At 35.7% G+C, this 17,882-nt stretch overlaps 1 protein-coding gene across 2 annotated transcripts in view; it reads right to left on the bottom strand.

Annotated features, from left to right (window-relative positions):
• The window catches only part of OPA1 (optic atrophy 1 (autosomal dominant)), a 52,409-nt gene extending 34,817 nt beyond the window's left edge, over positions 1-17,592 (bottom strand). The window contains exons 1-7 of one of the 2 annotated variants that reach the window (XM_009874684.1): positions 17,335-17,592; positions 16,913-17,009; positions 14,378-14,431; positions 13,676-13,743; positions 7,526-7,636; positions 2,987-3,040; positions 796-900 (exon numbers count right to left, since the gene is read on the bottom strand). In XM_009874684.1, coding sequence (XP_009872986.1) covers positions 796-900; positions 2,987-3,040; positions 7,526-7,636; positions 13,676-13,743; positions 14,378-14,431; positions 16,913-16,988 — 468 coding nt within the window. In that variant the 5' untranslated portion in view covers positions 16,989-17,009; positions 17,335-17,592. The remainder of the gene's footprint in view (positions 1-795; positions 901-2,986; positions 3,041-7,525; positions 7,637-13,675; positions 13,744-14,377; positions 14,432-16,912; positions 17,010-17,334) is intronic. The other variant, XM_009874685.1, reaches the window with a different exon arrangement.
• Between the last annotated feature and the right edge of the window lie 290 nt (positions 17,593-17,882).

Below are 17,882 nucleotides of genomic sequence, written 5' to 3' on the forward strand. Positions count from 1 at the left end.
TCTCCTGATAGCTTGAAACCTAAACTGTCTATACCACAAAATGAGACCTCTTATGTACAGGACAAGAGAACAGCAGTGCTCAGACTTCCCAGTTTCCAAGTTAAGGAACTGAACTGAGTTTCTTCCTTTGAACATCTAGGCTTACATTTTCAGCCTGAAGCAGTAAGCATTAAAAAGGATACAGTGCTCTCAATCTCATTATGTATAAGTAAGAGCTCCTTATCCTCCAGTTCCTAGAGGAAAAAGGAAGATCCATATTGGTCTGTAACTGATTAGAAGAGGCAGAAAAATGTGCATTTTTAGAATGCTTGGGATGTTGAAAGACAAAAGAAAAAGCATACTTAGTTCAATATCTCTGGATTTATAGGGGCCATTAAAAGATGTTTCCTGACCCCGTAACTATATTCCTATGAAACTCAGTAAGACCTGTGATAAAGCACAAAGATATCACACCTTGTGTGTAAGAAGAGTTGGAAGTGTATTTATCATCAAACACAGCAAAGCTACATCAGAAAACACAATCCACACTTGCCACTTACTTAGGTAAACTATTTAGCTAGACCTGGTAGCTTCTTTGTGCTCTCAAACACAAATTTCCAAAAGTTATACAGTTTGGTGAAAAAAGAAAGAAGAAAAAAAAAAAAGAAAAAAATGTATAAAAGCCATACCATGTAAAAAAAATAGCATAAATATAACAAACGTTAAAGTTCATATATTAATTGACAAAATTTAGAATAGCATCATGGAAAATACAGCACCATTATATTTCTATGCTGACGTGTAACACATAAGTACCTTTAACTTCCTCTGATGAATTCCCTTGTCATCTCTCTGCAGTACCAATTTTCTTAATTCTTTGTTCTCCTTCTCTAATCGTTCCAGCATTCTTTGGTATTTGAGCTACAAAACAGTGGTACAAATAGACTCTTGTAATTACAGAATTAGTACAGTCACATGAGCAAAGCCGTACCTATGAAAAATATATTATCTTTCAGGCAATTCTTTCAAAAATAAACAAACCTTTGTGATCATAAGAGTTTATTAAAAACACAAGGCCAACACGAGAAGACTTAGATATTTTTTTTTTCCTACAGCACAACACCTTTTCTTCAAAAGTTTTCATAAGATCACAATGTTCAAACTTGGGAATACATACATCAATCTTTAAGCATCTTAAGCATCATTTTCCAAGGAGCTACACACAGGCTGTTCAATCAAAAAAGATCACAGCGCTTAAATGTCAATTTGCAAGCTTAGTTCAGACCCTTTCTTCAGTCTACAACCACAGTTCAAGAAATGAATGTACCGGGCTCAGTCTTGTTTAGAGGGAGCTTAAGGTAGTCCTCTAAAGACGAGGAATCGTGGTTCTTGCTCTTAAAGAACTGTCAAAGGGATGAAACACTTCTCTGTAAACCAGATCAGCAGCTGCACACTCTATTGTCCAGTATAATGAAAGTCACCCCCTAGAAGGGCTGGAAATGCTCCCTGGTTGATCTGACGCAGGGAATTCTTAAATTAGCTACTGAATGCAAGACTAGATTTCAGAGAACATGAAAACAATTTTATTTTTGTGACAATGTTCTTAAATAATGTATGCTCATATATTCTTGCATCCTTGACAGAAGATACTAGATTTATCACTATTTTAACCTTGACAGGTTGTAAGCATAAGTGTTATGTAAGGGGAACAAAGCGACATGTATGCATTCACTATATACAGAAATTCATGCTGAAAAAACAGACTTTCTAAACGTCTATTACTGAAGTCCTGGGTCCTCTGTGTTAGGCCATACACTTGTTAAAAGGCCAGTTTGGAAAGTGGTGTTCCTAAAGCTGACCTCTGCAGATCTTTCCCTTTTCTGTCAGCTAAGGAAGCAGGATTCTCTTTACCAGAAGTAACAAGAGGAAATACTGAAAACAGGATTTCACTTGCAAAAGCACATATCTCCAACTATATCAACTTAAAACAACTGAACTAGATGGAAGGCATTAAAAGCGGCTTGGGTTTTGTGAAGCATTTTTTTTAGAAACATATAGTAAGAAAACCTACCAATTGCTGTTGTCAATTTTCACTTTCTGATATTTTTAAAAGACATCACTCTGAACAGCACCAACCTCTTCAACTTTTTAAATGGATTAAATGTTGTTTAAAATTCCAAAGAGGGCAGAGAAAAAGCTTTCAATTTTCATAGCAAACTCTCCAATTGCAGCAACAGCTTTAATCGAAACAACTGCTTACTGCTTCACAGAACGGATTTTTAGTAACACTGCATAGCTTATATACAACTCTAGCATTGTAACTGCAATTATTTTTCTTGATGGAAGAAACTGGAAAAGATACTTCGGTTCTCCTGAATGCCACTGCACTGTAATCTGAGGATCTCACTCCACGTTTCCCATATTTTTTCTCCTGGGCTTCTGATCTTTGGTCAACAAGTGGACTTAAAAGTTTAGTTAGTTTACTAAAAATGACATTTCTTAGATTAAGGAATTAAAATGTAATTCCTTAATAAGTAAACTCACTTCCTTTCTGCAACAAATGTGCCATAGACATACAAGATACTACAGATCTATTTAGTAAAGATGAAGTTACAAGACAATTGCAGAATGTTAGGAGTCAAGTTAGCAAGCGTAACAAGTGAAAAACTGGAATGTCACCATTGTATTTACCTAACACTCTTGGACTAACTTTACTTTTCAGGAATATATAGCACTGAAACGAAAGCATTTTGGGAAGGTGCAATTACACATTTCCCCTAATCTTACACTCCCCTCTTGCACTCTGTCAGTCACTGCCAGAGGAAGAACAGACTAGACTGACCTCTGGTCTGTGTCAACACTGTCAACTGCATATCGATAACTATAAAGATTGAAAAAACACTGACTTTTTACCAAATATCTTATTTCAGGTGTGCCTCAGTCTAGTAAATCTCTGTCTGCTGCACATAAACCTCTACTTAAGACATCAGTAACTCAGAAAGGTTACCTGAGTGCGTAAAAGTTCTTCTTGAAGTTGATCAATCTTTTCTTTGTCAGAAACCTACAAAGAAAAATAATCATGGCTACTAACACACTGTTTAGTTTATCCATTGCAAATAAACAAATCACAAACTGAAATCTTCATTCTGCGTAAGAAAATTGACTTGGCATGCATTTTAAACAAGTAAAATTCTTCAGTCAGCATTTAAGATATAGCTCAGATAGAAAGCTCCATCTGCAACAGGAGGCTCACATGAAAAAAAATAAAATTGAATTCCAGTTCATGCAAATGCAAAAACTAACCCTTCAAGACTTGATACTAGGAAGGTAGGCTTAGGGGAAAGCAAACTCTATGCGCAGCTCTGAGTTTTCTGGCCACTGACCTAAATGTCATTTTAGTTGTCAAACTCAGGATGTCCTATGTTAGTTTCCTGAATGATCTTAATGATATACAATCACTAAAACACCTACTTGCTTCAGGAAGTGCTTTCAGGTAAGTATTCACTATTTCTGAATCTTTAAGGGGATACTCATTTCACATTTGTTTTTCAGAATTAGAATCCTAAACATGTACACATAACTTCAAAAATTGTAGTTAGTCAGGACAGTCTTGAAGGGTTACTTGAAAATTATTTAAATTAATTTAAACCCAGGATAAATGAGGATATTACAATACAGAACAATTTGAAGTTCAAGGCATAAATGTAATAAGATTAGGCAATCAGAGCCATTCTTAGTCAAATATTCATAATATACATTCATCAACATGTAATAAACCAGTTGTTCAAAACAATCCCTTTTTAATAATACAAAGATAAAAGCATAAATGGTGCAATACAAACTCATATGATGTAAATATTTACAAACAAGAAAATCTAATGGCTGAGTGCTGAAATCCTAAATTTTGAAATACTATAATCTAAGCAGTTACTGAAAGAACGATATACATAAAAAGTCCAATATTAAAACTCACGATATTTACAATTCAAGTTAGCTTCACATCAGAAAGAGCATATTATCTAACATGCAGAGCACAGATGTCATTTAGACACAAATCAATTTCATTACTATTTCACACTAATTGTTACAGATTAAACGAGAAAAAAATCCAGTTATTCATTCTGACTGATATTATGTAGCTATTAAATCTGTAATATAGAGGATTGTGCCTGCACTTTACAGAAAACAATCCAAGCTGACACCTTCAACTATATCCAAAGAAGAATTGCTGTAAATTTTTGCTACATAGTTCAGTGACAGCAAAAGTGCATCAGAAACAGGGTTAGTTTAGCCCCCAGACCACTCCCTGCATGCAGTGCCCAAGTGGCCCAGGTCAGTACACACGTGCTTTAAACACCTCAGAGTCACAGGGCAGAAACAAAGAAAAGGGCAAAGAGGACAGTGTGGTGCACCAGAAGCAGCAACAAAACAAAGAGAAGGAAAATAACTTGTCTCCACGTGCTGCAGATTTTCAAAGCAGTTAACATTTTCCACCCTCTGCTCTTAAGCTGTTCCTCAAAGCACTTCTGGGGCCTTGATGCATCTCCGCAGCATCGACTGACCCACGGCTCGCCTCTACCCACGCGCAGGCGCACGGATGTCAAACACGGCAAGCACAAACACTGCACACAGCTGCGTGTCGCACGACCTGAAGCAAAGAATGACCTAGCACTAGATGATTAATTCTGACAAGGGCAATTAGGTAAGTTATGTCAAAAATAACAAACAGCTCTTAGAATGATGCATGTGCTTCAGCATTTGGCTCAGGCGTGCTTTGAATGTTACCACACACAGTATTTTGAAATATGTAATTTATAATCTTACTGAAAATTTTCAAGTTGCCAATGAAAGCTAAATCTATAAAAACAAGCTGAAATACTAAGCCATAGGTGACCAATCTAAATTTCTACTCACAAAAACTTTTTAAAGTTATTAAAATATCTCTATATAGGCAGATCAATGTTTAATCCAGTTCAGTGTGGTTTGTACATTAAGACTCCTCCTTCTTCCCCCACTGCCATCCTAAAAAGTTACGATAAGAGACAACTGTTGGGTCATTTTTAACCAAGGGTCACTACACAGGAAGATGCAGACACCTGCACTGAGACTGCCAGAAGCTCCTTACAGAGCTACTCATTTTGCACAGCAGTTACCTTCCAACAAGCTTTGCCACACACTGTATAAAATAAGTATGTGCCTCTGAAAACTCACTACCTTTGAAACCACAGTTACTGGCTTTGTGTATTCTCTAACTAGACTATACATAATTCTAAATTGATCATCTACAGAAGAACCACAATGAGTTCCAGCAATATAAATGAAAATATCAAGGCCCAGACAAAATGCATAAAAGACACAGCCATGCACAGTGCAGCTACACAACACTACTTAATTATACTGCTAAATATTTATCAAAAGGCCAACACAAAAAACAACAGGAAACAATCACATTTTTTGTTTTTAATGCCTTCTCCTGATTGTGAAACATTCTTGCTGTTATTCAACTACAACTGAAGTAGATTTAATATTGAGTAATTAAATTAAAATGGAAAATGTACAAGTAAATCAGGCAACAGATTTTCCAAGAACGGAAATGAAATGATCATGTTCTCTAGCAGACAGGCAATGAAGCCAAAAAATAAGAAAGGTTAGTTTATGTCCTGACAAAATGGTATGCAACGACTTACTCAAGGACAGTATCAACTTCTTCTTTCGAAAGGGAATTTGGATCAATGACTGGAATTTTTAAGTTATATCCTCACAGCAAGTTATTAAACAAAATAGTTTACCATCTCTTTCAATTGGTTTCGAGCAAAAAGATCAGTGTGACAAACAAGAGATATTCCTTGTCATTAGGCAGGTACACCATACAGCACATTGAATGCTACACTGAAATTTTACATATGCAAAAGCAGTTAGTTTCAACACTCAGAAAAAAAACAGAGTATCTGCCTTGGAGGATAGGATAACACTTATAAAGACAGCCCTTACAGTCATTTCACAGCTTGGGAATTGTAGAATTAGTTGCAAAAAGATACTAAGAAGTAGAATTTCAATCAGACATAAGTATGGTATCAAGATCACTGTTTTCCTGTTTGCATTTGTTAGGCTGTTACATTTTTATATAGTTCAAATATTGTACTGCCTTCACAGTAATTTTTACATCTTCAAGTATTTTATGATAAACTTCAAGCTCCTATTCCATACTCCAGCTCTCCCAAACCATACACAATCTGACAGAGGCTGAAGGAGTTACCTTTACTTAAAAAGAGAGTAACTGAATAAATAGAGAATATTTAGACCACTGAAGATATCTTTGATCTTCTACTAAAACACACATCTGGAAGGGAACTTGTAGGACAGCTGTTGAGATAAAACAATCTCAAATAATTGCATTTCTGCTATATTTTGTTATACATGTCTAGGTTCATAACTGAGGACAGAATACATCAGTGTTATTTTAAATTCAGACGGTAATTGAACTAAATAAATTTGAAAAAAGAAATTTGAAGAAAAATTGCCTTTTACCTCTTTTTTAAATAAAGAAAAAACCAGTTTAGACTGGATACAGCTATAAATCTAACCCATAAAAATATGGCAAGAAAGTAAAATATTTAAATTTAAAATGCTACTGTAGTTTCAGAGAAAAATGATTTCCTCTGTTGATGGACTAAAAAGCACAATTGTAGCTATGCAACTATGTTTAAAAATGTAATTCACATTTACTGTGTTCCTCTTTCTGTGGAAGTTATCTCCAGATGTACTGAAGATTAAGTTCTGCATCCAGTGCCCAATTCCAAAGCTGTTGAAAAATATGCCCAATCAGAAAGATCTGGGGGGGAGGCAAAGAAGCAGACAACAAAGCAATGTGGTTAAGAAGTGTGTTTCTAACAGATTAGACAACTAAAATATCTCAATTTGGGAAGTATTTCCAATGAATCTCAGTCATATAACAACAACAAGAAAAAAAAAATCAGAGCTTAAGTTATTATTAAAGTTGTGTGCAGATGTTCAACAAATATGGTATAAACTCTGCTTTAAACAAAGGAATGTCTTGATGAATATGCAGTAGATCCTGTTATTAACAGTGGTATTTAGGTGTCTGTGGAAAATTGCTTCTAAAGAGCTGCTGTCATTTTCAGATTGGTAAAAAATAAAGCATGGAAAAAATGTTCCCCGATATATACTGCCTGTAAATAGCTGCACCTTCACAAGATAGGGGTCCTGTAAGCAAGCAAGACTAGAGAAAGACTTGACCTTTATTCACATACTTTCCTTAAATGCATTTTTAACATATGACCTTTAAATAACAGTTTTTATAGAGGCACAGAACATACAATGTCACAAAGTACCTGTTTGGCTTTCAACACTACATTTTAAACGCAACTTGGTTAAACTGAAACAGGACTATACACGTGCAGTGACGTTGGCTGTAGTAATCACTTGGGCCCACGATTTCATTAGTTAGATTTTTCTAGCTCAAATGCAGAAGACTGAAGTATTTGATTAGTGTGGATACGGTACATATTGTCCTTTAAGGCATCACCTTTCGCTTCTGCTGTGAGGAGCCCATGTTATACTGGCCAGCGGCTCTGCGTGCTTCCTCTTCGTGCTGCTGGATTTGTTGTTGTAACAGAATGAGTTCACCAAGCAGGCCCTGCCATGAGTTTATAATAAAAAAGGAAAGGAAAAATTTGGGGTGTAAGGAGAACAAAGTTAAATCAAAGGGCACGACAAAGACAGATGAAAAACAAGTATGAATGGGTCACTTCAAACAAAAGTGAAATTTCATTAACAAGATCTCTTGCTAGCTAGCTCAGAGTGGATACAGCCAGCAAAACCATGCATTTTGCAAATCCAGGTAAAACAAAAACAGGAAACATTTAGTTACATTTTATAATTCTATTCAACTTTAACTAGACATCTAAATCTTAAAAAAATTTACTACCCAGACTTTAAAATATTCCTAAAAGTTTCATGATTTCATTTCAACTATTCATACAAGAAATTCTTAAATATCAGCATTTTTTCCCAACTTAACCATGCATGTCTTTAAAGAGGAAATCTTGGATATTCTACACAAAGCTGTGCACGGCAGCTAATAGGCTCAACTTTGTCAGTAACATGAAAGTTCTCATTTTGCTCTTAGTCCCAGCAATGCAGACAGTTTACAGAAATATGATTCTGCCTGCTACTTAACTTTCTCAAATTACAAGAAGCAAAAGAGTCTTTAGAGCATAAAGAAAGAAAAAGCTCCCTCTCCACCTCTGTAACACACTGCAGTTTAAATTCATGCTGCCATAATCCTTTCTCATCACTTCAAAATCCCTGCAACTCAGTGCTTATTCCTGTATTTATTCAGCATTTCCACAAAGCTTAGTTTTCTTCTCTCTCCACACCAAATACCGTTGGAATGATAAGCTGTCGCTCCCAATTGGTTTAGAGGTACTATGCCAGCATCTACTGGAACTTTATGTACAATTTATTTCAGAGAATTACACAAAAATATTAATGAACTATTTAAATAATACATTATATCTTCCTCTAAGAAAACACTCAGTGAAATGAAAGGTTTCAAAAATGCACTTCAGGAATCAAAACAAACCCTGAAATGGAAGTTTGCTGTAAGAAATCAAGACATCTACTATCAAGTTACACATTTGTTGCATGAAATACACACACAGGCATGTACACAAGGATAAACAACACAGGAGAGAATGGATAAAAAAGAGACAATCAAATGATCAAATCTAAGTATTTGTTAGATAGTTATTCGTACAACATTCCAAGAATAGAAAAATCTTGTGTTTTACTGAACCACTTCAAGACTTAATATATTTCTATATGGCCAGAGTAGCAAGTGCATTAGAGTCGTGCCAAGAACTCTGGGAAAACAAAGGATTTCTTTTCTATATGGCAACAAGGAGAGACAGCATCACAGCTACACTTAGTGTTAGAGGAACAATAATAATATTTTGCCATTTCACAAACAAGAAAACTCTCAATATGACCTGTCACAGTCCCTTAAAAGTTATGCTATAGGTCAAGAAAACACAAGAAAAAATACTGAACAAAATGTGCCATGAAGGCCTTTCAGCTTTTAAATAGTAACGGCAACACCAAATCTAGCTAATGGGCAATTTTTTCCAAGACATCTGGTCCATGTGACTCTTACTCCATAATAGAGCATGAAAAGCCCTTTCCAACTACAATTACAACATTTAATAAAATAAGCAAGTAGATATCAGTCAATAATATTTTCTCCTTATTTTCTACTTCTTACTAGATAAGTTTTAATTAAAACACAAAATAATTTAAAAAACATAAATCACAGAATAGCCTAGACTAAGACCTTTAGGATCATCAAGTCCAATCACCAACCTAACACTAACAAAGCCTCGAACAGACCATATCCCTAAGCACTATGTCTACCTGACTCTTAAATACCCCAGGGATGAGGAGTCCACCACTGCCCCGGGCAACCTCTTCCAATGCCTGATAATCCTTTCGGTAAAAAAATTCTTAATACCCAATCTAAAATTCCCTTGGTGCAACTTGAGGCCATTTCCTCTTATTCTATCACTTGTTATTTGGTTGAAGAGACCAATCCCCACCCCCCTGCAACCTCCTTTAAGGTATTAGGTTAGCTCAGTGGTTTGAGCGCGGTGCTGACAACAATGACCGACACCAAGGTCGTGGGTTTGATTCCTGCTCGGTCCCCATGTGTTGCCTGGTCTAGTTGAGAGGTGGAGTCCCTGCCCGTGACAGGGAGGTTGGACTAGATGATCTCTAAGGTCCCTTCCAGCCTAGGCCATTCTACGATTCTATGATTTGTACAGAGCAATAAGGTCTCCCCTCAGCCTCTTTTTCTCCAGGTTAAACAATCCCAGTTCTCTCAGCCACTTGGGTTCTAGAGCCTTCACCAGCTTCTCTGGACATGCTCCAGCACCTCAATATCCTTCATGTAGTGAGGGGCCAAAAAGCGAACACGGGATTTGAGATGCAGCCTCACCAGTGGTCCCACTGGCCACGCTATTCCTGATGGAGGCCAGGCCGCCGTTGGCCTTCTTGCCCCCCTGGGCACACTGCTGGCCCATGTGTCCTCAACACCCCCGGGTCCCTCTCTGCCTGGCAGCTCTCCAGTCACTCCTCTCCAAGCCTGTGGCGCTGCTGGGGGCTGTTGTGGTCAAAGTGCAGGACCCGGCATTTGGCCTTATTGAACATCTTACAATTGGCCTTGGCCCAGGGATCCACCCTCTCCAGATCCCTCTGTGGAGCCTCCCTACCCTCAAGCAGATCGACACTTCCACCTGGCTTGGTGTCATCTGCAAACTTAGTAAGGGCGCACTCTGCCCCCTCATCCTGAGCACTGATAAAGATGTTAAACAGGAGTGGCCCCAGCACTGAGCCCCGGAGTCAAGAACCTTAAATAGCACAGAGCTATACACGCAGACCAGGCTGGAACGAACCAGGACACAAACAAAAATCTTTACATCTCTCTGTCATTGGATACTACCACTGCTCCTCCGACCTCAAATCAATCATTCCAGTGTAAAACTATTTATTTTAAAGAATTTTATCTAGAAAAATCAACACTGATCAATTAATCGGTTTTTTTTGTTAAAAAGAGTTGTTTACAATCATTATATTATTATTTTCATTATAGAAAGAAACAATATACAGGGGAATACTAGTTGATAAATGCAGTTGCACAAGCCCTGCAAAATTATCATGAGAATCTAGACGTACAATAAATAAAAAAGGCAAAACAAGTGCTGATACTGTTAGTGCATATGCTTTAAAAATATGTACTATTTTACATTAAAAGTTAATATGCCGTATTTCAGTTGGGTATGGCTATCTCAAACAAAATTTTCTGTACTCCATTTTCACAAGCAACCAAAGCCCTCGTTTTTTGCATGTGTTGACTCTTTCCATCACTTGCTGACTTCAGTGTGACTATTCATGAGAAAAGCTGAGCCACAGTAAGTCCTTGTAGGAAAAATAATTGCATTCTGAGGGATGTAAAGGGATGAAAACAATGAGGAAGGTAGAGATCAATTTCTAAGAATTTGAATAGATGTCTCAGTTTTATCCAGAGCACACAAAACTGGGAATTAAGTTGGGAATATAATGGTGCTATGATTAGAAAAATTATGGAAACTCTATTGTAGATGCAAGATACAACCTGCAAGAAAGAACAAACCAAATGGGAATTGTTTATAAAAAAAATAAAATCCAAGTGTCAAGCGATATTTCCTGTTAGAGCCTCTTTTTCACTCTGCAGCAGTGGCTGTAGTGAAGGGCTGTAGAATTACTTTGCCACTTCTTACACCGCTTGAAGGTGACCCTGTGCTGGCTGAGCGAGGCAGCCGACGCGCTGCCAAGTCCTCAACAGTGCATCAGGTAGGTTCTTCGAGGCTTTTATCAAAGAGATTTTATCAAAGCATCAAAGGCTGAGAAAGGACTGTGTGGTTGGGTTTGAATTATTTATTAGCTGGCTTCTAAGCCCCAAATCAATACCTGAGTCACATTTTGCACACTTGCTTCATCACAGCTATAACCACTATAAAATTTCTTTAAAAATTGGCCTAAGCTTTGGAATTTCTTTGCTTTAATAGGAAAGTGAAACTCTTCAGGAAATGTTATCTGAGATAGAAAATTTATCTTGCATTTATCCAAGAAGGCAACACTGCCATCTCAAGTGCAAGCCTGAACTACTCCCACACGTATGAAACAAAATATATTATTACATTATAGCTTTTATAACTACGTTCTCTCCTCTTTCTTCAAGAAAGAAACTTCATATTTAACCCAGGCAGAAATTATTTATCTGAACACTTCAGTAATTTTATTTTAATTCTCTTTTCAAAAAGGTTGTAGCTTTTGGATTAAGTAAGAGATTATGAGATAAACACATTAGCTGGCAAGAAGCAGTGCAGCCTGATTCAGTGTTTGGGACAACGTTCACTCACTCAAAAGTTGTATTTGTGAGTTTCTCACTCCTAAACAAACTTTTAAGAGGCCTGAGGACCACGGCCAAGAACGGTTCTACAGAACATTCTCCAAATGGAGAATTCCTAGATTCCTTTACCAGTTACTCATCTTTTCACAATGTAGCAAGGAAAATCAGTTCATCAGACACATTTAATACCGCGGTACAGCACTTTATGAATTCATATAATCATAACTCTTAAACTAGCATTGGTTGGCAGTGGAAAGCACTGAATGAAAAAAGGCCATCTAACTCACTGTCTTGAAAATAATACTTCTGTTTGCCAATAAAGTATGTGAGTATGCTTTGTCAGGTACTCTTACACGCCTTGTTTGAAATCCTACAATCAAAACTGATCATATTAATGTGAAGCTGTTGGTTTGCTAAGAGTAATGTATCAGATATTGACTGGAATAACTGAATTTTCTAAATCATACTGACTCAATATGGGCTGATATTTTCTGTACCACAGTCAAAGTTTTGTTGGAACCATTAAAACGCAGTTGCAACTGCATTTAAAAGAACAGCTGAGAATAAGAGTAAGCGTGAGTGATATTACTGGTATTCCGGAAAAATCTCAAGTTAATTGAGTTATCAAAGACAATAAATTAAGATGGCCACTTCTTCACAGATCAATAAGAAAGTATTTTTATGTTTTAAACAGTGAAACCTGTGCTAAGCGATCACTTGAGAGAAAATAAAACTATATATAGACAGTTTACTAACATGGGGAAAACAAAACACTAACTTAATTATCACATAGAAAACCATGCTTGTTCTAATGTGAAACAAAAGTTATAAAAAGAAGTGAGCTTTGTACAGGTTTCACTATGTATTGTCATGCAGAATTAATGTAGAATAAATGTATACATGCCTGCATATACAGAAATGTCTTATGTAAAATCCTCAGTTATAGTTCACACACTTTCAGTTGAAAAATATATAAAATTCACAAATTCTCCAACATATATTCTTTTCCTTCTATTTTTAAAGATATTTTTAAAAAATACACACATGGAAAATGAAAAGCCTTTAAAAAATGACTAACAATACAGTTCAGGAATTTAATAGAAATAAGAGCTACTATTCATAAAGCAAGAAAATTAATCTTCACCTTCTGTACTTCAACAAAAAAAATGCTAAAACTTTTAGTTATCAAAATACAGTATCACCTTTTCCAGAACACAGTTAACAACAACATGATGTGTGCTTTATCTAAATAAACAAATTAAAAAATTAGACTGCTTTAAGAAACAGAGATTCTTCATTAAGGTAGAAATCCTTAAGTAAGAATCACAGCTGTGACAACGTCAACAGAAATGAGGTGGCAAGCAAAAATGCTTGAAAATAACTATAAACACTTAAATTATCTTCAGTAATAAGCTATAAGTTCAAGTGCCACTGAGAACATGCCTAAAAAAACCCTACAAATGCACACAAAATATCTAAAATTACATTCTTATTCCAAATCAATTTTCTTTTAAGAATGCAATTACTGAAGAGGTTTATGACTGCCTTCTTCCTTACACCAAAGTGCTTATTATAATTGTACTGTTTATATATTAAAAACAATGCATACTCAAGTAATTTTCAATGATAAATTCTATTCAAGCTGTTTCAAACGAACATCTACAACTAGCTATTGAAGCACGTTTTAAAAAAATTACCTGTTGCCAAGATATTTTTTCAAGAAATAATTACCTTCTTGTACTGTTTGTCATTTTCATATCCCTGGTCAGTAGCTCTGAATGCTGTTTCTCCTGGAGAACCTAGGACATAATTACAGAAACTCATTACAACATGCAAAAAGCACTTGAAAATTCTCAAACTATGACTACTACAAAATTTAAGTTTCAACACCTATGAATTATTAATTCAATAATCTCTGAAGTTCCTATTAGAAAGATACACTTTAGGAAACTGAAAAAGAAATTCAGTTTAAAATTGATCTGAAAATTTTAAATCTAGTTTTTAACTCAGATTAGTTTTATCACAAGGGAATGGGCAGCTTCAGTCAAGACTATTAAAGTCCTGAAAACGTAAAATTATTTCTGACAAAAATGGAAGGATAATATAAATTCCATTGGTATTATTGTAATGAGAGAAAAAAAAAAATATTCTTTCCTCTTGTAATGACAAAGGTTTTCAAAACAAGCCTCTGGGAAATGCCTGAAATAAAAACTATCGGTTAAGGAATGTAGCAGAGAAATATCAACTCTTCACCTATTTATTCTCACAGGAGAGGATGTAAGAATTTTGGAAATAGTTGGAAACTATTTGTAATTCAATATAAAATTGCTGTAAATATTTGTGTTTACGTTGATATTCACTCCTTACTAGCAGCATTTTAAGAGTTTGCTTTAAACAGGCAGGTTAAGGGCAGTAGAAAGGGCTTTTACACACCTAACAACAGAAGTAGATCAGAAGCTCCTATGACTTCACTAACCAAATTGTAACCTGTGAAAAATCAGCAGAAGAGGGGAAATAGAAATTATAAATACAAAACAAAATGAAAAACAAAGATGAGGGATCTTTGTCTCATTTGGAGGATCACACAATCATAAACGGCAACTATGCCCATGTGAGTATGACAACAAATAATAGGCGACATCTCACAACACCAGTCAAAAACAATTTCAAACGACGAAATTTTAAACAGCCAGAATACATAGGAGATTGCAATCTACTTGTCACTCTTGAACTTGATCTCTACTTCGGTGCTTGCTGAGTTTGTATGATTAAGAAAACAAGTTCTGCCATTGAGATTATTTTAAGAACACAAAAATACACTTACACACACTGATAGGGAAATATGATTTGCAAACACACTTAGAGCAATGACTGTAACACCTTACAGATAGAATCCTTCATGAATACATATTAATGGGGTTTAATAATTATTAAGGTCTATAGTAGGAATAATCTTGTGCTTTATTACAAGAATGGCTGGGTAAAGTTCTGAGCTGTGCGCACTAGCTAGTTGGATATGACGATCACATCAATAATTTTGGTTTTAAAAGACACACCAGTCAGAAATGTCTTAAATTTAAGTCTCCCAAAACATGAAAACCGTTAAGCCTACTACTACCTGGACACACATGTTGACAAACCATCTCCTTGTCTTTTGTGAAGGATTTAGAATTCCTACTTACTCCTTTGAAAGGCAGTCCTTAACATAAGCTAAATCTCCAAGCAAGTCACTCTGGAGCTGTGTCCAGATGGAAAATACAATTCAACTCAAAAGAATATCTTCAATACAAACCTATTATTTCACATGCTTGCAACATTAAGAACCATCACTCTTCATAATCCCTTTTCTCCTGTAACAGCTGTGATACTGTTACTGTCCAATGCCACTCTCCCCTTCTCCAAACACCAGCTGGACACAGCCAGCTTCCACAACTCACTGAAGTGATCTGCCTTTCAACCTGTTTGTTTAGAGTCATACAAGAACTGTAGTTTTGTCTTCAATTTAACGGTTTAGAATTCTTGCTTTTATAAACACATTGCACTTACCTGCATCCATAACACTTTCAGATGAGACATTCAATGAGAAGGCATGCATTTGCAGGATCCACTTGCTTTTAGTGTCTAAAACCAGATCTGTAACCTCACCTTGTAATAGCTTACATTTTCAAAATTAAAACCAAGCTGAAAAATTGTTCTCACCAGGAGAAAAATATCCTTTCAGTGAAGTGAAGCTCTCTCCAATCTTGTCAAAGTCAGGCAGAAGTCTGGCAAGGTCATCTACATCAGGAAGGGCTTTGATAAGTTTTTCTAGGAAAACAGTACAACAGCTACTGAGTAGGGTTTTTGCTATTATTTTTGTGAACAAAAATTACTTCAGCTGTAAAACCTAGCAACTGTTTCAGGACATGGTTTTGGTTTTTTTTTAAAAAATAAAGAATTAAAGTTTCTTTCCACATGCACCTCCCCCCATTAGCACTGGAAAGGATTATCAGACCTGAAAAAACAATTGTTTTTTTAGACTTTGAACTTGTTGATAAAGTGGTTGCTTCATGCACTTTAAAATGTTCTAAAACTTAGAGCTGCATTTCACATTTCATACACTATTCTCTCACATACTTTGTACTTTGTAGAGGATGTTTTAAAATTACACAACACTAACTATGCTCACCTCAGTACATTTTAAGAAAAGCTTATTTTTCTATTTCATAAAAAAGGCTAGTTTGTAACCCTGTAAAAACTCAAAACTTATTAGTGTTAAATACTATAAAAATGCAGTGTCCACTAGCAATAAAAACATTAAAACATTTGTATCACTTATGCAATGCTCATACAGGTAGTAAAATCTTCATAAACTTTTTTCTTTTTTAAAAGATCACCTTACTGCTCTGCACATATAAGAAGTAACTCAATACTTGTTTTTTTAGATCTCTATCTTTCATCTGAAAACATACAAAAAAAGACTGTTAACCAAAAGGTACAGGAAAATAGTCTATATTTTTCATTTTTCCCCCCGGTGTCTTCAACTTAATTTTGTAGTTAGGTTCATTATTCTGTATTTTCAGTTGGTCTTTTACTCATATATATCTTTTATTTATCTATTTATATTTTTTACTTGTGCCATCCATATAGAAAGAACTTTGCGCCTAATACTGTGACAACCTGTGTAAGTCTCCTTGATCATGCTGGCACTCTGTTTTCAGTAATGGCATTATATGGCCACATGAAAGGACGTAAAACGTTCTCAAATAAAAGAATGAATTATGGAATATCAATGCTAAACAATGCTTAATTTTTTCCTATCAACACACTGATACAAATACCTTGGCAGGACACACACCAAACCCTACCAGTACAGGTTCACTCAATGACAGCTACAAAACTGCTGGGCAGAGAGGCACTGAGGACCTATGCCCTCGTGTTTAAGTTTTAAATAAGCTAGACAGAGTAACATTTTAGCTTTTGTGATACCGAAGTCAATATGTTCATCAAGCTCCCAAATGAAGTCAGGAACAATCCACTTATATTCATCGAGATCAGGCATCATGTCTTTCCACTGATCGTATGTCTAATACAGAAAAAGAAAGGAAAAAAAAAAAAGAGAGTAGAAACAGAAAGAAATGTATGTAGACAAGCACAGGAGCAATCTACTGAAAAGCACTACCTACATATAAAACATATTAACCCACCACCTTTTAGATATGAATAATCCTACTTGGATCTTTTAAAACCTACACTAGGTCTCTGAACAATCCGTTTTCCACATTTACTCATCTTTATTGTCATTAGTTAGCCAGATAATGATATCTTGTATTTTTGTGGACAAACCCAGAATGATTGCTCTGAGGTATATAATAACAAAGATGCGTAAAATACCTTCCAAAGATAAATACCTTCTTAGCTGTATAACCACCACCTACAGCAGATCCCAATATAAGATAGCGAAGCTTGAGAAGCCTTGACGCCAGCCTAGCTAGCCAAAAGTTCCTGTGAAACTGGTATCCATATTTTACATTTAAAAGTTTTGTTTTGTGTAGGGGCAGACGATTAAGAGAAGAGAACAGGTGAATGGATATCCTTAGTGGAGGTCTTTGAAACTTGGAACTCGGATAGTAGGGATGATGTATACTTCGGGAAACAAGATGCAAGTTTTGAAGTGATGATTTTCTTTTTATTCCATAGCTGCTATTTGCTAGACTCCGGCAGATGACACTAAAAGAAAGAAAGAAAAACTCTAAGTAACACATTTCCTCAACACAGTGTTAACTAAATAACCCTTTTAGAATCAATTCACGTTATATTTTAGCTGGTTACCAGTATATTAGAGCATCATTCTGAATGTACAATTTCCAGCTATCATTGGTATGCTACCATGAAAATAAGAAGCTGTAATCATTGTTAAGGGTATAATATTTCTAGCAATTGCAGAAATAAAACCTTA

Source organism: Apaloderma vittatum, unplaced genomic scaffold, assembly GCF_000703405.1.
Source record: "Apaloderma vittatum isolate BGI_N311 unplaced genomic scaffold, ASM70340v1 scaffold7988, whole genome shotgun sequence".
Lineage (NCBI taxonomy): Eukaryota > Metazoa > Chordata > Aves > Trogoniformes > Trogonidae > Apaloderma > Apaloderma vittatum.